Source organism: Thalassophryne amazonica, chromosome 21 (assembly GCF_902500255.1).
Source record: "Thalassophryne amazonica chromosome 21, fThaAma1.1, whole genome shotgun sequence".
Lineage (NCBI taxonomy): Eukaryota > Metazoa > Chordata > Actinopteri > Batrachoidiformes > Batrachoididae > Thalassophryne > Thalassophryne amazonica.
In genome coordinates this window covers 23,649,912-23,675,382 of record NC_047123.1, presented here as the reverse complement: position 1 = coordinate 23,675,382, position 25,471 = coordinate 23,649,912, and the positions used below count along the sequence as shown (strand labels likewise).

The 25,471-nt window shown below is 39.5% G+C and overlaps 1 protein-coding gene across 1 annotated transcript in view; it reads right to left on the bottom strand.

Annotated features, from left to right (window-relative positions):
* utrn (utrophin) overlaps window positions 1-25,471 on the bottom strand; it is a 301,805-nt gene that overhangs the window by 202,478 nt on the left and 73,856 nt on the right. The window contains 15 exon segments of the mRNA XM_034162029.1: window positions 515-650; window positions 2,056-2,231; window positions 6,148-6,298; window positions 10,205-10,377; window positions 11,796-11,966; window positions 15,142-15,209; window positions 15,212-15,233; window positions 15,374-15,511; window positions 15,927-16,064; window positions 20,987-21,043; window positions 21,153-21,323; window positions 22,186-22,314; window positions 23,616-23,795; window positions 24,191-24,361; window positions 24,573-24,728. Coding sequence (XP_034017920.1) covers window positions 515-650; window positions 2,056-2,231; window positions 6,148-6,298; window positions 10,205-10,377; window positions 11,796-11,966; window positions 15,142-15,209; window positions 15,212-15,233; window positions 15,374-15,511; window positions 15,927-16,064; window positions 20,987-21,043; window positions 21,153-21,323; window positions 22,186-22,314; window positions 23,616-23,795; window positions 24,191-24,361; window positions 24,573-24,728 — 2,037 coding nt within the window.

Genomic DNA, 25,471 nt, shown 5'->3' with positions numbered 1-25,471 from the left:
AATAAGTTCAGAGGTGTTATTAGGTTCCAAAAACAGTGTTTTCAGTTTTAGAAATGTTTATTTCTCACTAGCTTTGACATAATATATGAGAGACATGTATATAAACACACAAAACAAAACGATTTTGGAGAGACCAGTGACTGACGTTACAGTGTAGCTCTACTCTGATTGGCTATCACACTCACCACTCAAAAACAAAACTGAACAGACTGAAACAGAATGTGACTTTTTGGCCTCTTAAAATAGGTCAAGGTTAGCCATCTTTGAACTTGTCCAAGGTCTGTGTCCCAAGAATGTTCCCTGTCAATTTGAAGACCCTGGCAGTAATAGGACTGGACATATGCTGAGCACAGACAGAATGACAGATGGATGGATGGACAAAAAGCCTGTGAAATACCTGATGGTCATATTTGATGGCCTCAGGTAATGACTGGATTTGGCAAATGATACGTGCCAAGTCATTTCAGAAAGTCGAAGATTGTGTAACTTGAGTACACTTCAGGATGTGCAGTACCTTGAGTTCTTTGAGGTTTTGGTCGGTGGCAGTGACAGGGAAGGAGCTGACTGCGTTTTCTGTCTGCTCCAGCCACAAAGCAAGCTCTTTGCTTCTCCTCTCCAATTCTGCCAGCGTTGGATCTCCTCCGGCCAGCCTGTGTGGACACGCGTAACCACATTACTGTGTGTCATACAGTAGTGTTCAGAATAATAGTAGTGCTATGTGACTAAAAAGATTAATCCAGTTTTGAGTATATTTCTTATTGTTACATGGGAAACAAGGTACCAGTAGATTCAGTAGATTCTCACAAATCCAACAAGACCAAGCATTCATGATATGCACACTCTTAAGGCTATGAAACTGGACTATTAGGAAAAAAAAGTAGAAAAGGGGGTGTTTAGCAATCCTGTGAATCACTATACTAGTATTTAGTTGTATAACCACAGTTTTTCATGATTTCTTCACATCTGCGAGGCATGGAGTCAACCAAATTGTGGCACCTTTCAGCTGTTATTCCACTCCAAGATTCTTTAACAACATTCCACAATTCATTCACATTTCTTGGTTTTGCTTCAGAAACAGCTTTTTTGATGTCACCCCACAAGTTCTCAATTGGATTTAGGTCCGGGGATTGGGCAGGCCACTCCAAAACATAAATTTTGTTGGTTTGGAACCAAGATTTTGCTTGTTTACTAGTGTGCTTGGGGTCATTGTCTTGTTGAAACACCCATTTCAAGGGCATGTCCTCTTCAGCATAAGGCAACATGACCTCTTCAAGTATTTTGACATATCCAAACTGATCCATGATGCCTGGTATGCGATATATAGGCCCAATACCATAGTAGGAGAAACATGCCCATATCATGATGCTTGCACCACCATGCTTCACTGTCTTCACTGTGAACTGTGGCTTGAATTCACAGTTTGGGGTCGTCTCACAAACTGTCTGCGGCCCTTGAATCCAAAAAGAACAATTTTACTCTCAGCAGTCCACAAAAACTTCCTCCATTTCTCTTTGGGCCAGTTGATGTGTTCTTTGGCAAATTGTAACCTCTTCTGCACATGTCTTTTATTTAACAGAGGGACTTTGCGGGGGATTCTTGCAAATAAATTAGCTTCACACAGGCATCTTCTAACTGTCACAGCACCTGTTTGTTCCACAAAATTGACGAACTCACTGACCGAATGCCACACTACTATTATTGTGAACACCCCCTTTTCTACTTTTTTTTTTACTAATAGACCAATTTCATAGCCTTAAGAGTGTGCATATCATGAATGCTTGGTCTTGTTGGATTTGTGACAATCTACTGAATCTACTGGTACCTTGTTTCCCATGTAACAATAAGAAATATACTCAAAACCTGGATTAATCTTTTTAGTCACATAGCACTACTATTATTCTGAACACTACTGTAGGTTTTGAACACTTTACATTACAATACTGATCACGCAAAGTGTGCAACTAATAGAGGGTGCAGTAACCCAGATCAGTAATGTTCTGGATGCAGTTTAACGTCGTGCCCAGAGACGTGACAACACAATATGTTCTTATTTACCTGCGCTGTCTGTCCATCACATGCCGGTTGACGACTCTCCAGCGCTGACCCAAAGTTTCTAGCTTGTCTTCGAGCAGTGGCCCATCAGGAGATGACAGCTGACCAATGATCTGCTCCCCAGTGCGGGTCAGTGTGGAAAGGACCAGCTGGCGGCTGGCGAGGTCTGCCTCCAGCTCCTAAAACACAAAAAAGGCAATAATACATAAACAATATGAAAATAAGTCCAAAAAACAGAATTATGGAACTGTGAAGACCATTAACAGTCATTTTTTCTTACAATCCTAAATCATATATATATTAAATTGTTAATAATTAAGCCCGACTGCTCAGCTCACTTTGGAGTTTGCGATAAAACCGCTTTTTTGAAAAACTAGGCCAAGGGGTTAGTGCACTTGTTTCCAGAGAAGAAGGTTCTCAATCTAATGTGGAGTTGCGTCAGGAGGGGCATCCAATGAATAACGTGCCAAATCAACCTGCAGATCCATCACATCTGTTATGGTGACCCAGAGGAAAAAGGGACACGTTGAAAGAACGTACTTGTGTTAATCCATTTGAATGAATGGGGCAGTTCTCCAAAGAGTTAAAATCCTCCATAAGCTTAAAATATCCAGGAAAAAAATCTCTGAAGAAATATGGACTGCAAAGTTATATTTTTCACCGACTAGTGCCTCCGTGTCCGTCTGAGCTAATTAAACCTTATGTACCTGCCTATGCTCTGTGTTCTCAGGATGCAGGATTTACAAAGGTTAAAAAGAAGTCAGCTGGTCACAGAGCTTTTCTTATCATGCCCCTGTTCTGCTAAAAATAAAACAATCTGATTCCATCAGTTCTTTCAAATCCAAATTAAAGACTCATGATCGTCATTAATATAGGCATGTATTGAGTTCCACTCCATCCTAAATTTCTGCTATTATTAATGGAGCTGGATTCAGTCTAAATTCTAGGTTTGTTGGTGAAATGTAGGGCTACACGCTTACTTTCATTATCTCTGCTTTGCATCTTGAATCATTTTTTGTTATGCTTTGTTTTTGATTTTTTTTTTTTTTCCCGAGGCCAAAATATGGCCATTGGGTATTGCGAAGGCCTTGCGTCTGTCAGTCTTTCTGTGCTCAGCATAACTCCAGTCCCATTACTGCCAGGGTCTTCAAATTCATAGGGAGCATTCTTGGAACTCAGACCTTGGACAAGGTAAAAGATGACTAACTTTGACTTATTTTAAGAGGTCAAAAAGGTCACAATGTCTTTCCTATTTTTATGCTCATATGGCCAAGGGTATTTTGGCATTGCATTAAATTTTTGATTGTTAATATGGCCAAAGTAGTTGACCATTCCTCTGAATCTGGTTTGCTTAAGTTTTCTTACTCAATAACAACCGGTACACCAATACTGCCTATGTGCTTGCTCAGGGGGGTGGTACTTTTTAATACTTTTGTAGTACCTCACAAAACTAACTCATTTAGCTCTCGACTAGGATCAAATCAAATCAAATCAATTTTATTTATATAGCGCCAAATCAGGTACTTGATTTCTACATGCCTTGGTGGAGGTATGCCCGCCAACGAGTACCTCAATTTTTGCACATATTATCTTGGCCAATGCCATCCACTGCTGTCTGTAGTTGAACTAAAATGAACATGGGGGCTGCAGTCGTATCTGCGTCAGTGCTACTATAAATCTCAACACCACTTAAGTTGTTTGACACGGGGCTAAAGCTCAAGATCAAGTCCATCATTTAAAGGAAATCTCAGTTTAATTCAAAGATGATGTGTGGCGAATCACAATTTAAGATGCCAAATCTCTACTTCCACCAAATAACACTGACTTTGCCCAGATAAAGCTGGAGTGCAGGGAACCTGACTGTAAAATCTGCTAAAGGGTGAGTCAGCTAATTGATCTCTCAATTCCCATCCACTTGATCCCTCATCTTGTTCTCAGCGAGTGGTAAGGGTCTGAAAGAGCTGCACGGCTGGAGTTTATCTAAAGCTCTGCAAATCACTCTAATTTAGGTGTTAATGGTGGCGGTGTGGTCAGCAAAAGCGCTACAGCTTCAAGTCTATCGTGGAAGTGAAGTTAGTGCAACAGCAGTCCAATACAAAGCAAAAATTAGAGGACCTCTTCAAGCATGTCCCTCTCATGTTAAGCTTTTAATATCTTTATTTCATTTTCTACAATACATAATTACAAGATGTGCACAGATTACCATTAGGTATGTTATTGCACCTACAGGTTTTCCCCCACTTTAATCCTCTGGAGTCCAGGGTATAAAATTGGGCGTTTTTGACTACTTTTGGTTTTAGCTTCATAATTTACCTTAAAAAACTGTTTACTTTGCCTTGTTTGGTGTCTTTTTTTTGGCACAACCTCACCTGTGTGACAGTTTTTCTTTCATTCTGACATTGTATATTAACACAGTGAACCTAAATTCACACAAAAACATAAAATTTGAAAAGGAAGAAAGGTTGTTTTTTACAATTTTTTTAACAACAGTTTACGGTCAGTTTTGGTTTGGTTTAGAATGTGTGTTTAACACCAAATCATAAAGGGACAGTCATGTTTTCTTTCCTCTTGCAATTGTTGTGGGCAGAGAACAGATGGAGAGAAGTCTGGTTTGTGCGCGTGGTGGAGAAGCACAGCACGGAGAACCACTCCACCCACATTACCATAATAAATCAGTAAAAAGCCTTCAGAAAAATATTATTAATCATTATTCAGGTTTTACTGAGTCTCTCAACAAAAGCTAAAAACTGGTATATAGGTTGAAGTCTGCAAGCTTTTTTTTGTCATTCAAGTTTTTATTAATTTTCCTTTTTCACAGAACCAAAAGACTATAAACAACACAACAAAGAAAAATAAAAAACAACAAAATATGCATACAACAAAATAATCAATGGCACAATCATGGTATTTTGATGACAGCAGAGTCTTGCTCTTTAAGAAATGACATGAAATATATCCACGTTTTGCTGGCTTTATCATGGACATTATGTACTTTGGAGATGAACGCCTCATAGGCCACAGTCTCTGACATCAGTGTAATCCAGTCTTCAAGTTTAGGCCTATGGGGACTCTTCCAAATCTGTAGGATGAATCTGGTGGCCACTATATGCAGCCATCAGAAATCCAAACAGTTCTTTTGTAGATGAAGGGAGCAAGTAGGACTTATCTCCCAACAGGCACAACTACGGTACTGCAGGAACAGTTATCCCAGTCCATTTTTCCAAGTTTTTAATGACCTCCATCCAAAATGAAAAGACCAATGGCGATTCGCAGTGTGTGCATGCCTCACACAAACGGGACGCCCCCTTGTGCGCGTATGAACTACCAAAAAGAGGACTGTGCATTTCCTCAGTGCAGCAAAAAAAAAAAAAAAAAAGAGAAAATCAGAGAAATTAGTCCAGCTTTTCATTCTAACTTCCTGCTAACAGCCTCCAGACGGCTTACAGTGCAGTGGATTTGTATTGTGTGTGTGTGTGTGTGCGTGTGCATGCAGAGCGCAATGGTACCAAACGTATGGAACCAAATTTGCACTCTAAATGCAATGCAACACAAATGAGAGGAATAATTCATGTCATGTGACATACAAAGCACCAATGAAATGACAAGGATCCACTCAGCCGTTATATAATGTAAAATAATATCAATGTATCGCTTTTGTAGCTTTTCTAGCATCTCTATTGCTGGCCGTATATTTGAAATTAGAAGTCTGCACTTTCAACAAACATTCAAACTGAAACTGTCGCGTATCCATGTTGAACAACTCCAGGAGGTTAAGGAACAAAAGGATCCTGTTTAGATCTTCATATGATGTAACTTATATAGTCGCATACTACCAGAAAATGTTTGGACACACTTTCCCTATTCAAAAACTGTATCATTAATATACAAATATTTGCATCAAACCACCTTAAAATGTAATCAGGTAATCTATGGTGCATATGGTGTCACGTTTGCTACAATGTGTCCATACAAAAGCAAACAGACCAAAAGCATGATGACATAGCGGCAGGACAGAAAAACCATGACTTACACAGTAATACTGCATGTGATTCAGGCAGATCCTGACCTCAGCAACCTCAACTGCCTTCCACTAACCTCTTGGTGCTGCCGTGCAGTTTCCAGGTCCAGCTGTCCGTCACGCCCAATGCTCTCAGACAGCAGCGCCTCTGTGTCAGTCAGCCATTGGTTCAGGTCATTCATGTCACAGTGGAACTGCCTCCACTCCTCTATGGCACAGTCAAAACTTCTGCAGGAACAGCAAAAAGACATGTAATGTCTTTTTTAATTATATTATTAATGGTATTATTTACTGGACAATCATGCAACAGGAGTGCTCTTGTGATGGCAGGAAACTTTATCTGGGGAACTGAAACCTCAACAGTTCTCTTTTTGAAGGAGTATTGTACATCAATTTTTGTCAAGCTTTATACTGAGCAACCTGCACACAACTAATTCAAAGATATAGGAAAGAATTAAAAAAAGAAAACGCTCGAAAAATACTTTCATGTTGTGCTCAAGATTTCGTCTGCCCGACTGTCCACACGTCACCAGACTTTATGGCCCAGGTCAGAAACTTCAGTTTGCAAGACATGTAAGTTTCTACAGGCTTTAACTGAACACTGTCAGTAATACTTCTGTTTTTTTCTTTCAGCTGCAACCATTTGCTTTTGGTCACCACAGCAGGTCCTGTGTGAATCTTAATGATTTGGCACAAACTTCTTGCTGAATGTTTTCCAGATGCAGCTAAATCCCCTCTGGGTTTAATTTTTTTTCCAATTTGTTGATAATAATGATTTTCCTAATTATCTACCCAGTCGCACTGAGTGAACAGATTAAAAAAAGAGCCCGCTACAGAGAATTAAATAGTTACTAGGTAGGAAAGTGATAGAGTTTGGTGGGACTTTTTTTTTCCTCCTCCAACAAAGTTAGAGGAGGTTATGTTTTCGCCCGTTTGTTTGTGAACAGCCTGGAGCCCACAATGTTTCATATATTAAGATATTTTTACTGAAGATTCATATCCTGATAGGCAAGATGTGATTAAATTTTCAAGGTCATAGCTCAAAGGTCAACATCAGCAAAAATCTTGGAAAATTGGAAAAATCCCTGTCCTTTAACATTGAACAAATTTTCAAATTCATAACTGCCAAAAAAGATCCAATTTCTTACATATTTGAGAGCGTTAGTGTAGGATGGTATCCTGTATCAACTGACAAAGTTTGATCTGGATCTGATCCAGATTACAGATTTTGTGGCCACTTAAATTTAACATTGAAAACCCCATTTAATGAATATTTTACATTTTATCTTAATCAAATGTGCAGGAATCACTCTCATATTTGAAAGTGATGTGCAGACTGACACTATCGCCTGACAAAGTTAAATCCAGATCTGATCTGGAATGTGGATTTTGTGGACATTTGAATTTAATATTGAAAAGCCCATTTGATGTACATTTTGCATTATATCTCAATCAAAAGTGCATCAATCAAGTGGCACTCTCAATAAATAGGATTCATTTGATCCACATCTGACATGTTTTGCTGATTTAGCGGATATTTGATTGTTTTTATCATTGAAAAGCCCTTTTGATCTATATTTTGCATTCTATTTTATCTTATGAAAGGCCACATCTAAATTTTTTCCAAGGTAAAAATTTGTAGAATTAGAAACTAGTGCTGGTGGACGTTTGTACTCTACGAGCACTGTACTCTAGTTTTTTTTAATGTAGTCAGTTACTCAACACAATTAGAATACTTTGGATTATTTGTAATCTGAATACTTTTGAATTACTTGAAAACTAGTTACTGGAAATGATGCACTTCATGCTAAAAATGGACATAACCACAAATATTTGTTTAAAACCTCACATAAAATAAATTACTGTGCTCGTGTCCATTTTCAATATGATGTGCATCATTCTGAAGTAATCCCAAAGTATTCCGATCACAAGAAATCCAAAGTATTCCAACTGTATTGTGTATTCGGGTACTGATTACATTTCAAAGTAATCCTACCAAACTCTCAATAGACTCCAAATCATCTGTTGATTCTATCCAGTCCAATATTTTGACACAAGTCAAAAGCAATATAAAAGTGAATAGAATGAGCATAAACAAGCATAATTGGAAAACCATGACGCATCCGAAAAAAAAAAAAAAAAAAAAAAATCAACTTTGTTTTGCTTAAATATACCATATATCTTTCTGCCACCTGCTGGTCATGTATGGGATTGTTGCAGGGAATATTTATCATCACGTACCTAGAGTACCTAGGAGTAGAGTTGGTGACCTCTGATATAGATGATGGAAATTAGGAGCAGGTGTGGTTGAAGTTACATATGGCTCGAAATGGGTCTTTCATTTTTACAAATCGTTGCTGTCGTGGCCATCAAGGCCTGCAGAGGGCGCCAACATTTAGACAACATACGTGTACAATCACTTTTTCCCAAATTGTTTCGTCTTAAACTTGCAGCCTTCCAAACGTCTTGAGTTACTGGATTATGTAGAAAGGACTCGGCACACAACAAGATGAGAAATGAATGAGTTTCTCCTGTAGAAAGGCTACAGCGGATGTTCACCCACTGCGAAATTACATGCTTTTGAAGAAAAAAATGGAATGCCTGACCTCTATTACACACCTGAAAATGCCATGACATTCAGCGACGCCTGAAAACAACCGCAAAGTTTACGTCAAAAGCTGCCGACTAAATCAGCACAGAACAAGAAGCTGATAACTCTAAACGTCTCAATTCAAAATATATTAAAAAAAGGAAATCTTTATCGTACTGACGGCTTGTATGAGGGCTGTTTCTCCTCGCAGCTTCACTTGGAGGGGAACAAATTTGATTCGAAAGACTAGCTGAGGAAATGAGTTTTGGGTGAGCAATTTTGCAAACAAACTCCATTCATTTCATTTTTAATGATGCCCAGAGGGTTTTTTTCTCTAAAACAGACCAAATACTTCAGCATTTATCTGCAATCTTTAAAATGATCGTGTTCGTTTATTCACATGCTGTACTCAGCTAACAGGGGCTGTTTACGCCTAAGGAATTGTTTCGATGGTAATCAAGGTCATCGTAGAGTGCGTGCGAGCGCGTAAGTAGGTACTCATGGGATTGCTTATGCCTAAATAATTGCTTTGATAATAATGAAGGTCGCTTTGTTTCTCTTCGCAAGCAGACAGCTGGCATTTACAGTCTCTGCAAATTAAACTAAACATCACTGGACGTTGCTGCGTGTTGATGCAAGCATCAAATTTGGCATAAATGCTCCTTAGACATTAGTCTTTTGAAAAAGCAGAGTGTCCACCTGAATTTTCAATAGGCAGCCAGGTAGGGGTCAAATCTAAATATGCTCGAATCATATTGAAAGGTATTTCATTTTATTTGTCTGATCATAAGGTTTTCAAAAAGGTATAGTTTGGACCATCTATGACTGAATTCTAAGGAGTTATGGGGAAAAAATTGCAAAAGTGGTGACAAATGTCAATTTCAGTTTGTACAGGGGTCAAAAGTTAATGTTGCTACATTTTTGCTAATAAGTGGAGCAAATTATTGGTTGAGCTAATAGGATTAATAAATGGAATAGTTTTGACTGTGTTGAGTGTTTGGTCTGCAAAGTGAAGGTCAAACAATGTCGACGTCAATTGGATTCTATGACATGTGACATATGTTACCTCGTAACATAACTAAGTATGACACGCGATGCAAACTATTCCTTTTTTAAACCCTATTAACTCAGCCAGTAATTTGCAGTAAGTTTTTCTAAAATTAGAGCAACTTTAACCTTTGACCCCATACGAACTGAAATTGACCTTTGTCACCATTCTTGCTGTTTTTACCTCATAACTCCATAACATTCAGTCACGGATAGTCCAAACTATACCTTTTTGGATTCTCTGTGAGCAGACAAATAAAATTGTACAGTTTTCAATATGATTGGAGCATCTTGTAATTTTGACCCCTGTGTAATTCTTCAATTGACTCCTACCTGGCTGCCTATTGAACATTAAAGTGGACATCCTGCCTTTTCAAAAGAGTAATGTCTAAGGTGTATTTATATTTGGTGCTTGCAAGTGTTTTTTCAGTTATCCACTGCACTAAATGTCTAATGCGCTCGATTGCAGCCACCGCGTGTAATGTTCATGCACCCACCCCTTGCGGTGATTGTACATGCGGTTAAGTCGGTCCCACTCGGCGTTTAGCTGTGTGAGGGCGTCTCCGATCTGGGCCACCTCGGTGGGCGAAGCGTCCCGGATGGCGTCAGGATGGCGTTCATGGATTCCGGTCACCTGTTCGCCCAGACGGTCCAGATTGTCTCTGATGCTCTGTGAAATACACATACACAGCAAAGAGTTGAATTAATTTTTAAAATCTATTCAGTACTGCAACAAACAACTTAGAAGGATGCTTTTCAAAGTACTCCCATCTGTGTTTCTAGCTGAGCCAATCATAGTGCAGCATGAGGAGAATTGCTAACAAAAGAGAAACACTCAGAAAATAATGTCGCTGTTCTGGTGGTGCAGAGTGAAAGGATTTGTGCTCAACAAATCTGCTACCAACATCTTATTGTGTTGGTGTTGACGTTGAGTCATCTTTGAGGACATGCATTTTTCTGCTCATACAGCTGCTGTTATTTTGCAACAAGAGCAATACGAGATTTCTGGCATCTGCTAAGGGTTGATAAGGACACAAAATAACATATGTGACTCACATTGTGACCCAGACTTTACCTGGATCCGGATTCCACAACACAATACAATAATTACATACTGATCCAGACTGGTCCGACTGATCAAGATGTTCCAATCTGATATTTAATTCACAAGTTGAAACAAAATGGTGTCTTCCTGATCTTGATTTTACATTGTGATGTCGTATCCATGAAGTAGTTTTGACATAATCCTTAAAAGTCCACAATGGGAAATCCTGATCCAGAATTTGGATCGGAATCCAGATCACCTCCAGTATTTAATGGAGTCTTCCAAGGCCTAACACCAATTTGTGGTGAAAATCTGTTAAGTACTTTTGAAGTAATCCTCAAAATCCGATAAAGCATACAAACTGAAATCCTGATCCAGAATCTGGATCCGGATCACCCCCAAAATTCAGTGGAGTCTTCCATGCCCCTAATATCTATCTGTGGCGCTAATTTGGTGAGAATCCGCAAAGTAGTTTTGACGTAATCCTTAAAAGCCTATAAAAAGTGAAATCTTGATCCAGAATCCATATCTGGATCACCTCCAAAATTTAATGGAGTCTCTACCATGTCCTAATCCAGATTGATGTATGGCCTTTGAAGGGAAAGAATTTGTCCACCTCCACTGGTACCCAAAACCTCTTCGTACATCTGTAGCTCCCTTTATTACGTTCACCAAGGACGTAATAAAATCAATGATGTTTATTTATTTGTCTGTCTGTCTTTTAGCAGGATTATGTCAAAACTACTGTGTGGATTTTGGCGAAATTTTCACCACAGACAGATATTAGGGCATGGAAGACTCCACTGAATTTTGGAGGTGATCTGGATTTGGATTGGCGGACGTCAGAAATCTCAGATTGCTCTTGTTATTATTAATATTTTTATTATTGCCAGAAAATGTTCTGGAGAAAAACTGAACTGGGCATAATGCACAGAAATACAGTTAAACTGGCAGAGCATCAGGTCTAATGTGTGAACTGTGTGCAGAAGTATTTTCACATGGCTCCATAAATCCTTTTTGTGACTACGCAGGTCTGGACCCACCTTGAGCATGTCCTCTTGGCTGGAGAAGTCTTCATAGAGCCCCCCGCTGAGCTCAGAGGAGTTCAGGAGCAGCTCATTGTCAGCCATGGCCAGAAGAACTTTGTTGATGTCCAACACGTAGTCAGAGGGACTCAGTGAAGAAGCGACGGTCCGCTCTGTTGGAGACCCGTCCTAAACCACAGTGGAAGACAAAGAGCACAATAAAAGAGGAAACCTTTAAATGTGAGGATCAGGCACAGAGAAGTGTGACCTGGGGTTCTCAGAATCCAACCACGCCTTTGAATATCATCCAAGTTGAAGCTCATAATTTCGCCACACAGCAAAAACTGATATCTAAGAAAGTAAAAAAAGATTTGTTTAAAGAAAATTTGACTTAAAGGGGATAGAGAATCAAAATCATCTTTTTCATGTTTTTGGTGTTAGTTCAGTCTCCCTGCTGTGGGGAAAACACACGAAGTGCCAGCAAGTTTCAGAACCTCTATTTCAAGTATTTCTCCTTTTTTGAACTGCCCCTAGAAAACAGGCCAATCCGTTTTTGAGAGAAAACTTACGTCACTTTTTCACCAACAGCCCCCACACACACACCCACACCCTTTCGAAATTAATTATTCATAAGGTTGTGCCCACCCATTCGTAACACTCGAAGAGAAGCAATGGCGAGCTACAGGTGTGCTTTCCCAGGCTGTTTTAGCGGACTACGATCTTCCCACGGAAAGCAATGTACACGATCACTGGCTTTTATTCATTTTTAACCGCATCCCCAGTACATACAACTGCCGACTATTTCTTTGCTCTGCGCATTTCACAGAGGACTGTTTCACAAACCTTGCACAATTTCGAGCTGGCTTCAGTCAGCATTTAATACTCAGTAGAGGGTCAGTTCCGACTCTGCGACAAAATCAACCCCAGCAATCAGTACAGCCTGTGAGTATCACATTTTCTTTTGTTTTACATTTGTGTTGCGCCATATTCCTGTTGTAAGAATGGCACGTTAGAATGGCACGTTAGCTCTAGTTTGTTCCTCTAAAGGGAATGAGCTAACCCCTTAGCAGCTAGGGATGTGTATCGAGAACTGGTTCCGTTCAGGTATCGTTAAGAAATGACTCGATCCACCGACATCAATAAGCTTTGTGCTTAACGATTATGTTATCGGTCCTTCAGAGTGGCCGTTGTTTTGGGGGGTGTTTGTCAGGAAAGTGATCATTTCTGTATTGATTACAGACCCTGCAGCGGGTCCGTCAACAACTTTTCTGCAGCGCGGCTTTGCTTTGAACCTTGAACCATTCCAAGTAGTGCTTCGCAGATTGAAGCATGCTTCGATTATTCTTTCTTTCTTTCGCTTAATTTTCTCCTGCTAAAACCGTAAAGAGCAAACGTCTGAGTATTATTTACCTTTTCTATGTTAAACCGACCTGTTATGTTCTTCTGAAACAGTTGATAGATGTATTTTATAACTTAAAAATGGGAGCGATGCTAACGCGTTAGCATGTCTATGGCATTTTCAATGTTAAAAGTTAGCATTGCAGCTGTTATCACATTCGGGTGCATTTGTTTTCAAATTGTAATATTTCTTAAATTTATTTTTGTTTATATATTAATAATCTAATGATTATTATATACAATTTTAGAGAAAGAGGCAAAAAAAAAAAAAAAAAACCTGAATAGAAACAACAGAAAATATAAAAGCAATGAAAATAAATAATGCTTTCTTTTCAGTGAGAGCAAGGGCAGCCAATCAAACAACGGCAACCGATCAGCGCCAACACCTACTTGCATTTCATAATGAGGTTGCCAAATAAGCTCCAAAACGACGCCATTAAAGACAAACAAGGCATTCTAAACCCAGCATAGTAACATAGCTGTTTCAGAGAGCCTTTTAGGAAGGTTCTGAGCCATTACAGACCCAAACAATTTTTTTGGGGCTACATATCACATCACAGAACAAGGATTAATGCCCCATTCAACCTCTCTCTATCACCTTTAAGTTTTGTCTAAATAGAAAAAATAATCTTGTCAAGCATTTGTTTTTACATAAGAAAAAATGTCTTCTTTTGGGAAAATGTATCTCACTTTTCCTTAATAAGTTTTTCCAGATAATATCAAGCTGTATTTAACCAGTAACAAGGAAAGGCAATGAATTTCAAATTATCCAAGCAAAGGAACAAGATTGTTTACCTTATTTTAAGACAGAGGTTAATCTTAAAATAAGAATTCTGTCTGGTTTTAAGGCACATTCTGATTGCCTGAGTGCCTAGACATTTTGCTACTTTTGAGCTTTTGAGAATTCTAACCAAGTAAATTTTTCTTACCCCAATGGGAGATTTTATTTATTTATTTATTTTTTGCTTAAGACAATTTGGATAGATTTTGGATTCTTTGGCTTATATCTTTATATCGTGTCATTGCTACATTCCACATAACGCATTTGGCATTTTTATGGTCTCCAAAGCATGAGAGAAGTTGTAGTCATGTGGCTGTGTTGGCGTGGTGAATAACAGAGCCGTTACAAAAACAAGTCGCCGCTTTAGACCTGCAAAACCTGATCTAGTGTCTCATTCATGCACTGCAAAAACTGTCCCTCTCAAAATAAGACAAATGATCCAAAATCTAGCCAAATTGTCTTGTCATCTTAAAATAAGGAAAACAACCTTGTTCCATTGCTTGGATGATTTGAAATCCATTGCCTTACAGCTTGATATTAACTGGAAAAACATATTAAGTGAGATACATGTTCCCAAAATGGACATTTTTTTCTTATGTAAAAATTAAGTCAAAATTTCTTTAAACAAGCCTTTTATTACTTTCTTAGATATCAGTTTTGCAGTGCAGTTAGTGAAGCTGAAACAAGTAATCCTCATCTTTGGATATTCTTCAATGTTTCTTTCTTTTAAACCACCAGTGATCAAGCCTTGCAGGACTGTGGCAGAATTTTATAAAAACTGAGCACATCACTTAACTTTTAATGCTTCTGAACGCCTTTTATTTGTCTGCAGAAGTGCACCAGTGACTCCACCACGCCAGAAAAAAACTGAGTGGAAATACTGCATTTCTGCCAATAAAAATGCATCTTTTCATTGAGTTTATAGAGCAGAATCTTTAAAAAATGGAATGATTTCAAGACTTCTTTTGAATTTCATGTCATTAAATGAATTTAAATAATAAAAGAAAAAGCCAGATGGACTGCAAATGTTTTAACTCTGCTGTACAATTAATTAACTTGCTGCCTCCAGCAACAAAACGATCATGTTTTTAGAGAAAGAATGATCACCTTAGAAAACATAGTGAGTAAAAAACTATAGAGAAATGGTAGCGTGCATATACGAGTTGTTTTGCAAAAACTGCTTACCTCCACAGAAAATTCCGCCTCCTCTGTGAAGCTGCGAGACGACGAAGACTCCACAGAAACGTCTATGTTCTCAAGCGTAGCATCCTAAACTCCTGAAACATGCAGACACACAAACAAACAAACAAGCCTGAGTGGGAGCGACTGTACATTTTTTTCCCCAAAGTAAGAATAGCAAATTCCCTCGAAAAACTTTTTCACTTTGGAAAAACCTTTTTTTTTTAATGCATCTCACCCTGTGAGCAGAATATTGACTCTGAAGCCGAAGCAGCAAAAGTCGCAACTCCTCCCTTTGCCCTTCGTCCGAAGTTTGCTGCAGTAATTCTTCTCCTCGCCTCAGCAGGTCTTCCACGCCGGCTTTCTCCTTGTCCATCTGGTGCACAGACAAATGCACAGATTAAATCAGCATCTGCCTTTTAAAGTGGAGACTTTGCAGGCGAAATGCCTTTTAAAGCACAGTTAGCGCTTCATGGCTGCACGCCGACCTTGCTGCAGATTGGCCAGGTTCATTCAGTCTGTGTGCTTAACGTCACAGCTTGATAACGCAGATTGAATTCCACATTTGTTAGGCCTTGAATGCCGAACCAAAATTTACATTATCAGGTCGCGACTTTTAGCAGCCTGCAGCCAAACCTCTCCTTCCATTTTAGAACCAGAATAAGAACAGGTACCCCCACTCTTGGCTGTGACTAAACAATCAGCATAGATTACGTCCGTCCATAACCTGAACATCAGCTGAAGCTCACTGATAAAGTCGTGCAAAGGTCATACGAGATCATGCTGCACACCTTATCATCGTCGAGGATATGTGATTGCTGCTGCAGCGTCCCGAGTGTTTTGTACAGCTCTTCCTGTAGGTCGTGCACCTCACTGTTCACCACAGCACCATTGGAACCAGCTGGACATGTGTTCTCTACTCGAACCTCCTGGTGACAAAACACAAGAATATAAATAACAAGTAGGCAAGCTGCACATAAATCATACTATAATTTGAGCAATGTTTGTGCGTTTGTCACCCTGTTCCTGGTAGGTCTTGAGGTTGATTTATGCAACATGAAGGTCGACCTCAGAATCGCTCTTAAAGAGTTTGCTTCTGGAATTGTCCAGTTGAGGTCAAATTTATCACACGTCAATCATTGGGGCCAAGTTAATTTTGGTCAAAAGCCAAATTATAAAATTTTCACTCCAATGCCCAGCAAACATGGCACACATATGAAGGTGGGTTCTGGAATTGCCTAGGTACGGTCAAATTTGTCAAAGGTCAATCATTAGGGTCAATGTCATTGGGGTCAAAAGGCAAATTTTAAGTTTTTCACTCCAATGTCCACCAAACATGGCAGCCATATGAAGGCGGGTTCTGGAATTGCCTAGGTACGGTCAAATTTGTCAAAGGTCAATCATTAGGGTCAATGTCATTGGGGTCAAAGGCCAAACTTTAAATTTTTCACTTCAATGTCCACCAAACATGGCAGCCATACGAAGGTGGGTTCTGGAATGCGGACATATGGTCAAATTTGTCAAAGGTCAATCATTAGGGTCAATGTCATTGGGGTCAAATTTCTCAAAGGTCAATTAATAGGGTCAATGTCATTGGGATCAAGGACATTACTCCAATGTCCACCAAACATGGTGCACAAATGAAGGTGGGTCAAATTTGTCAAAGGTCAATCATTAGGGTCAATGGACAAATTTTTAATTTTTACTCCCATTTGCACCACAGCTTTCACACATATAGAGGTAGGCTCTGGAGTTGCCCAGCAAGATCAAATTTGCCAAAGTCTGATCATTGTATCCAAGGTCATGTCTGCCAATCTATTGGTTGACCTACCTGTCTCAGGTCCTTTAACTGAGTTCTTCCAAATTTGGTTTGTCAATGAACGTTGTCTGCAAAATTGCCCTAAAATTTTAACCTTGCAAAGGCAAGGAATTTGATTTTCAACTTGATTTTGTCAAAATGTGGCACACCCTTAGGTGGATACCAGAACTGCCCTGGAAATGTCAACCAGAGGTCAATGGTTTAGGTGATGGTTAAGGTCACTGGAGTCAAATATTTGATAGCAGTAGCCATTACTGTCCAAATGCGACTGGATTTGTGTTCATTTTATTGTGGTCTTGCACTCAGCTCTGCGGGCATCCGCATAGATCTTTAAAATAACCATCAATCAATCAATTCAATTTTTTTATATAGCGCCAAATCACAACAAACAGTTGCCCCAAGGCGCTTTATATTGTAAGGCAAGGCCATACAATAATTATGTAAAACCCCAACGGTCAAAACGACCCCCTGTGAGCAAGCACTTGGCTACAGTGGGAAGGAAAAACTCCCTTTTAACAGGAAGAAACCTCCAGCAGAACCAGGCTCAGGGAGGGGCAGTCTTCTGCTGGGACTGGTTGGGGCTGAGGGAGAGAACCAGGAAAAAGACATGCTGTGGAGGGGAGCAGAGATCGATCACTAATGATTAAAAGCAGAGTGGTGCATACAGAGCAAAAAGAGAAAGAAACAGTGCATCATGGGAACCCCCCAGCAGTCTACGTCTATAGCAGCATAACTAAGGGATGGTTCAGGGTCACCTGATCCAGCCCTAACTATAAGCTTTAGCAAAAAGGAAAGTTTTAAGCCTAATCTTAAAAGTAGAGAGGGTGTCTGTCTCCCTGATCTGAATTGGGAGCTGGTTCCACAGGAGAGGAGCCTGAAAGCTGAAGGCTCTGCCTCCCATTCTACTCTTACAAACCCTAGGAACTACAAGTAAGCCTGCAGTCTGAGAGCGAAGCGCTCTATTGGGGTGATATGGTACTACGAGGTCCCTAAGATAAGATGGGACCTGGTTATTCAAAACCTTATAAGTAAGAAGAAGAATTTTAAATTCTATTCTAGAATTAACAGGAAGCCAATGAAGAGAGGCCAATATGGGTGAGATATGCTCTCTCCTTCTAGTCCCCGTCAGTACTCTAGCTGCAGCATTTTGAATTAACTGAAGACTTTTTAGGGAACTTTTAGGACAACCTGATAATAATGAATTACAATAGTCCAGCCTAGAGGAAATAAATGCATGAATTAGTTTTTCAGCATCACTCTGAGACAAGACCTTTCTGATTTTAGAGATATTGCGTAAATGCAAAAAAGCAGTCCTACATATTTGTTTAATATGCGCTTTGAATGACATATCCTGATCAAAAATGACTCCAAGATTTCTCACAGTATTACTAGAGGTCAGGGTAATGCCATCCAGAGTAAGGATCTGGTTAGACACCATGTTTCTAAGATTTGTGGGGCCAAGTACAATAACTTCAGTTTTATCTGAGTTTAAAAGCAGGAAATTAGAGGTCATCCATGTCTTTATGTCTGTAAGACAATCCTGCAGTTTAGCTAATTGGTGTGTGTCCTCTGGCTTCATGGATAGATAAAGCTGGGTATCATCTGCGTAACAATGAAAATTTAAGCAATACCGTCTAATAATACTGCCTAAGGGAAGCATGTATAAAGTGAATAAAATTGGTCCTAGCACAGAACCTTGTGGAACTCCATAATTAACTTTAGTCTGTGAAGAAGATTCCCCATTTACATGAACAAATTGTAATCTATTAGACAAATATGATTCAAACCACCGCAGCGCAGTGCCTTTAATACCTATGGCATGCTCTAATCTCTGTAATAAAATTTTATGGTCAACAGTATCAAAAGCAGCACTGAGGTCTAACAGAACAAGCACAGAGATGAGTCCACTGTCCGAGGCCATAAGAAGATCATTTGTAACCTTCACTAATGCTGTTTCTGTACTATGATGAATTCTAAAACCTGACTGAAACTCTTCAAATAGACCATTCCTCTGCAGATGATCAGTTAGCTGTTTTACAACTACCCTTTCAAGAATTTTTGAGAGAAAAGGAAGGTTGGAGATTGGCCTATAATTAGCTAAGATAGCTGGGTCAAGTGATGGCTTTTTAAGCAATGGTTTAATTACTGCCACCTTAAAAGCCTGTGGTACATAGCCAACTAACAAAGATAGATTGATCATATTTAAGATCGAAGCATTAAATAATGGTAGGGCTTCCTTGAGCAGCCTGGTAGGAATGGGGTCTAATAAACATGTTGATGGTTTGGATGAAGTAACTAATGAAAATAACTCAGACAGAACAATCGGAGAGAAAGAGTCTAACCAAATACTGGCATCACTGAAAGCAGCCAAAGATAACGATACGTCTTTGGGATGGTTATGAGTAATTTTTTCTCTAATAGCTAAAATTTTGTTAGCAAAGAAAGTCATGAAGTCATTACTAGTTAAAGTTAATGGAATACTCAGCTCAATAGAGCTCTGACTCTTTGTCAGCCTGGCTACAGTGCTGAAAAGAAACCTGGGGTTGTTCTTATTTTCTTCAATTAGTGATGAGTAGAAAGATGCCCTAGCTTTACGGAGGGCTTTTTTATAGAGCAACAGACTCTTTTTCCAGGCTAAGTGAAGATCTTCTAAATTAGTGAGACGCCATTTCCTCTCCAACTTATGGGTTATCTGCTTTAAGCTACGAGTTTGTGAGTTATACCACGGAGTCAGACACTTCTGATTTAAAGCTCTCTTTTTCAGAGGAGCTACAGCATCCAAAGTTGTCTTCAATGAGGATGTAAAACTATTGACGAGATACTCTATCTCCCTTACAGAGTTTAGGTAGCTACTCTGCACTGTGTTGGTATATGGCATTAGAGAACATAAAGAAGGAATCATATCCTTAAACCTAGTTACAGCGCTTTCTGAAAGACTTCTAGTGTAATGAAACTTATTCCCCACTGCTGGGTAGTCCATCAGAGTAAATGTAAATGTTATTAAGAAATGATCAGACAGAAGGGAGTTTTCAGGGAATACTGTTAAGTCTTCTATTTCCATACCATAAGTCAGAACAAGATCTAAGATATGATTAAAGTGGTGGGTGGACTCATTTACTTTTTGAGCAAAGCCAATAGAGTCTAATAATAGATTAAATGCAGTGTTGAGGCTGTCATTCTCAGCATCTGTGTGGATGTTAAAATCGCCCACTATAATTATCTTATCTGAGCTAAGCACTAAGTCAGACAAAAGGTCTGAAAATTCACAGAGAAACTCACAGTAACGACCAGGTGGACGATAGATAATAACAAATAAAACTGGTTTTTGGGACTTCCAATTTGGATGGACAAGACTAAGAGACAAGCTTTCAAATGAATTAAAGCTCTGTCTGGGTTTTTGATTAATTAATAAGATGGAATGGAAGATTGCTGCTAATCCTCCGCCCCGGCCCGTGCTACGAGCATTCTGACAGTTAGTGTGACTCGGGGGTGTTGACTCATTTAAACTAACATATTCATCCTGCTGTAACCAGGTTTCTGTAAGGCAGAATAAATCAATATGTTGATCAATTATTATATCATTTACTAACAGGGACTTAGAAGAGAGAGACCTAATGTTTAACAGACCACATTTAACTGTTTTAGTCTGTGGTGCAGTTGAAGGTGCTATATTATTTTTTCTTTTTGAATTTTTATGCTTAAATAGATTTTTGCTGGTTATTGGTAGTCCATCAGCAGCAATTCACTAAAATAATCCATCCACCTGGCAGTTGTAGCACATCAAGATACTTAATGTACAGATGTGACTTGGACTGGTCACATTTTTATTTTTTTTTCTAGTAAGTATGAGATTCCATTCTTGGCTATATTATTCTGAACTAGCTCAGTTGGCTTGCAACAGGATTAAGTGTTTAACAGATGCCCCAAGTCATTTTAAAATTAAAAAAGCTGTTACACAGAGTCAAACAAACAGGGGATAGTCACATATCCTCCACAATCTTCTAGAGGTGTGCAGAGGTGTAATCAGCGTACCTGCTCAAGTGCTTGCTGGTTCATCTCAACTTCACCGGCCTCCAAACTGGTCATCATCTGGTTGCAAGGAACAAATGCACTCATTCTCCACCACAAGCTTTTAACACTCTACTATTTTATGCATCAAGATTTTAAAGTTTGCATATTTTTGTTGTTGCTTTTGTACCGCGGCGGTTTGGATGTGCTGGGAAACTTTGTCAAAGTTGCCGTTGAGTTCCGATAGTTTGGGCTCCACCACATCTCGACAGGCGGGCCCCCTGCTGGTCATCAGGATGGTAGCCTGGTCCTTCACGCTGTCCACACGTAGGCTGATGTCCTCCAGCTCCTCCTGCATGCGCTGCAGAGAGATCCAAGAATAACTAGCTATCAGTTTGTGCCATTGTCTTTGTGCCTCAGACTGTTTTGAGAGTAGAGCCTTGGATCAGGCTGAGACGTACTGGTCAAGGTTTTGAAGCTTAAGGACCAGCTGATACTGAATGAAGACCTTCATTTGTCAGAGGCGGAGCCAGGGAATGTAAAAATAGCAGCAAGATATATTATTTGACCTTTTCACAGAAATGGCCAAAATATTCTATTTTTCATTTTGTCTTTTCATTTTTTTTCATACATTAAAAGATGGACTCCATCGCCTGCCCCTACTCTGACAACATTAGCTAACATTTTATTCTTACTGTGCGATTATCAACTACAGACACAATGTTCTAAATATAACCGGGGAGTCCAGGGAGCTACAGAAAACATCCAACCTTTGCCAAATGGTTTGGTTGCTCTGGTTCAGTTTGTGTCAAAAGCTGCCAGATGATTATAGCTGCTTGGGGAAGTCATTCGAGGTATGCCGAGTTGGAACTTATATTACACAAAACCTGCCACTTAATGGCATCAACAGTCACATGCACCATGTCAACCTAACAGTGTCCAGTATAAATAGCAGTAAGCTCCAGTTCTGGGAATCCAGTAATTCCCTGAATGACAAATCTTGCCAAGGGCTATAAAATGCTGGCTCTAGGGTCACCAGTTTAAGACCTCTGCAGACCTGCAATGAAATGGGTTTCAGTTTTAGCAGAAGCACTTGGTTCCTTTCATCAAGACAAACTGACGGCATACAGAGTCACTGTGAAACCATCCTCACTTTTAATGGCACTCTCCCCTCACTCAGATGGATGTTGTTTACCGTCAAAACCACTTTATATCTCACTCACCTTGACCACCTTTTCCCTTTCTGCCAGGGGGAGCCGCTCCGCCTCATCCAGGTGGATCTGGGTCTGGTAGAGCCAGGTGCTGATGTGAGCCAGGTTCTCATCAAAAATCTCCACCTCATTCTGGTGACTCTGTGTGCATGCAAATGAAAGCTAAGGCTTTCCTGCGTCTTTCACATTTCTCTCCAAATTTACAAAAGTATAAGTTGAGAAAAGTTTGTTTGCATGTGTATTAGTTTGTTTCACTCTGAGATGCTTGGGTCAATTTTCACCAAACTATGTGCACGCACACTGACCCCAGAATTGCCCTTAATGAGTCTGTTTTAACAAAGATCAAGATCATTGGGATCAAACTTTAAAATTATGGTTTCTCTTTGTTCCCGTACCACTTCCAGCTGCTTTGTCACATTCTCAAACATGGTTTGCCAATGGTGGTCAACTCTAGAATTGCATTAAAAGGGTTTGTTTAGGCAAAGGTCAAAATCATTGGGGTCAAAAGCAAAAATTAAGATTTGGTTTGGGTTGTCTGGGTGTCTTGTGGCTTTCCTCACTCTTCTCCTTCTTGCACACAGTTTTGAGAACTGTCTACTCCACAAAGATTTACCATGGAGTGCCATATTGTTTGCATTTCTTCATAATTGATGTAAATAAAGTCCAAGACATATTCAGTGACTTGGAAATGTTCATGTATCCATCACCTGACTTGTCTGAAGAAAACTGGCAATAAAACTTATTATTTACAGGGATTATACCAAAGGGGCTGATTACTTATGCAATCCATCATCTTAGCTTTTATATTTTTAATGAATTTATATGAAGTTGTAGAGATTTGCTTTGAGTTTGAGTTTAAGGAAGATAACTTCAGAAATTTTTATACTGAGAAGCCTGATTTACTTTTTGTATTTGAAATGGCATAAACAAATTAATATGTGTGAAATACCAGGGGGTCCAATACCTATGCAAAGCACTGTAGATGGGTTGTGGAACTACCCACGCAAGTTCCAATTTGCTAATTGTCAATTATTGGGGTCGAGGTCATGTCTGCCTGTCTGTTTGGAGACAAACCCTTCCCAGGTCATTTTGCTGATTTTGAACAAACTTGGTCAATGAAGGTTGACCCCAAAACTGCCCTTAAAAAATTAATTCCGGCAAAGGTCAAGATCAAGTAATTTGTTTTTCAATCCAATTTGGACCAAATGTGGCACGCACTTGATTCCAGGATTGTCCTGGCAAGGTCAGCGAAAGGTCAATCATTTGAGTGAAGGTTATTTGTGGTCAAATGTCAGATTGCAACAGCACTTACTGTCTTATTGCCCACAGGTACTATTACTAATTTGAAGAATTTTGAGTTCCACAACATTTCCAGAACTTAAGCAATCACAAATATCTTAACTTTGTCTTCAGCCTAACTGTTTAAAAATTTTGGGACTTACCAGCACAGCGCTGAGCCAGTCCTCTGTCCACGTGCGCACGCGGCCCCAGGCTTCATCAAAGCCACAGATTTTGTTCTCCAGCTGAGCCTCGCTCCCCTCCACCAGCGTCTGCAGCCCGGCACTCGTCTCCATCAAGTTTGACAGCTCCACCTTATAGTGCTCCGACTCCTTTAGCAGGTTCTAGGGGAGAAATGTTGGATCAATTTTCAGTGAATTTAGGTCTCAGAGGGGGCAGTGCAAGAGCAGCAACAATTATGAAGTGAAGAGCGAAGAACCCGCTGCTTCAGTTGCCCTGATGTAGTTTAGTGGGATCAAGTTCTCAACCACAAAATGAGTCTCTGCTCTATCTGCTGAACACTGATCAGAATTTACAATAAACTACTTGTTTACAGATAATTAAAGGGCTATTTTGTGCAAAATTGTTCCTATTTTTTATGCAAAAATGAAGTAAATACTTGTAGTAGGAAGTGTTGCTTGCAATATTTGTATCTGGGTCCTATCTATCTGGATCTATCTGTGCTAAAATTGGATGTTAAGGACCATCACATAACTGACGCACACAGACAGGAACTTACGTTACACCATGCAATCTCAGCATCGATGTCAGCCGGCATGTCGCCGCTGCCGTTCTTCTGTTGGAGCTGAGCTTCATGCGTGCTCAGCCAGTCCTGCAGGGCGGCGCTATCTTTCTGGAATTTTTGGGACAGAGACAACGCTTTTTCCAGATCTTGTTTGCCTTCGGTTACCTGTGAAAAGAAGGAAAACAAAGCATCACAGAGACGATTCAAACAAAAATTCTATAAGAAACTGAGCATTTTATAGAGCAATGTTTCCCAAAGTGTGGGCGCGCTCTCATGTAGATATGAAATATCATACTAATTCCAGTTGGGGCAGTTTGAGAATGGCTGTTGCGGAATATAAAGAGAAAATTTGTCACAAACATTCAGAAATTGTTACCTGAGCCCCCAGTTCATTGTAGAGTAGTTTGAGTGCAGTCAGCTGTTCATCCATGGCTTTGGGGTTCTCAGTCTGCTGTTTCTGCACAATTTGTCGGCCCGTCTTTATCACAGTCTCCACTTCCAGCTTCACCTCGCTCAACAACTTGTACAATTTCTGCACAGAAAACGCAGATCGTGATGAGCGTTATCATCTGTGTGAAATTACTGTTGTGCATTTACATAATTTGTTGAAGAAATTAGCACCTGCCAGGAAGAATACAAACACAAAACCTTTGTATTTTCTTTTGTTTCCTTCTCATTTTCATCAATATCCCTTCAGCACTTTCGGCATTTAATTAACGCTGAGATCGATTATTCAAACCAGGAGGGACTGGAAGCACGATACAGCAGCTATTCTGCTGTCAGTATGGAGCGAATCAACACAAATGGGTGATTCTTTAACTACGGGCACTATTGGCCTTGTAAATGTAATTTCCACCACACCATTGCCTTACAATATAAAGCGCCTTGGGGCAACTGTTTGTTGTGATTTGGCGCTATATACATGTGCTCTGATGTCACTGTTTATCTCCATAGAAACTACCCAAACAATCTTTCATACAAACTGTTTAGGGACATTACAGTGTTGTGGTGGAAATTACGGCAATAGTGTGGGACAACTACATTTTGTTTAAAAAAAAATCACAACAGTTGTATGACATTGAATACCCCAATTATGTTTAGATTATTTTACTGATATTTTATTCAGAGATATTTTAAAACATTAGAAAAAAACGTTTCTTTACCATTCATTTTTATCATTGAAGATCAAAAGTCTGGGTGTGGGACAAGCACAAAATGGCAATATTTGCATATAATGATGCTGAAAAAAGGTGAAAAAGTCATCATAGACTACTA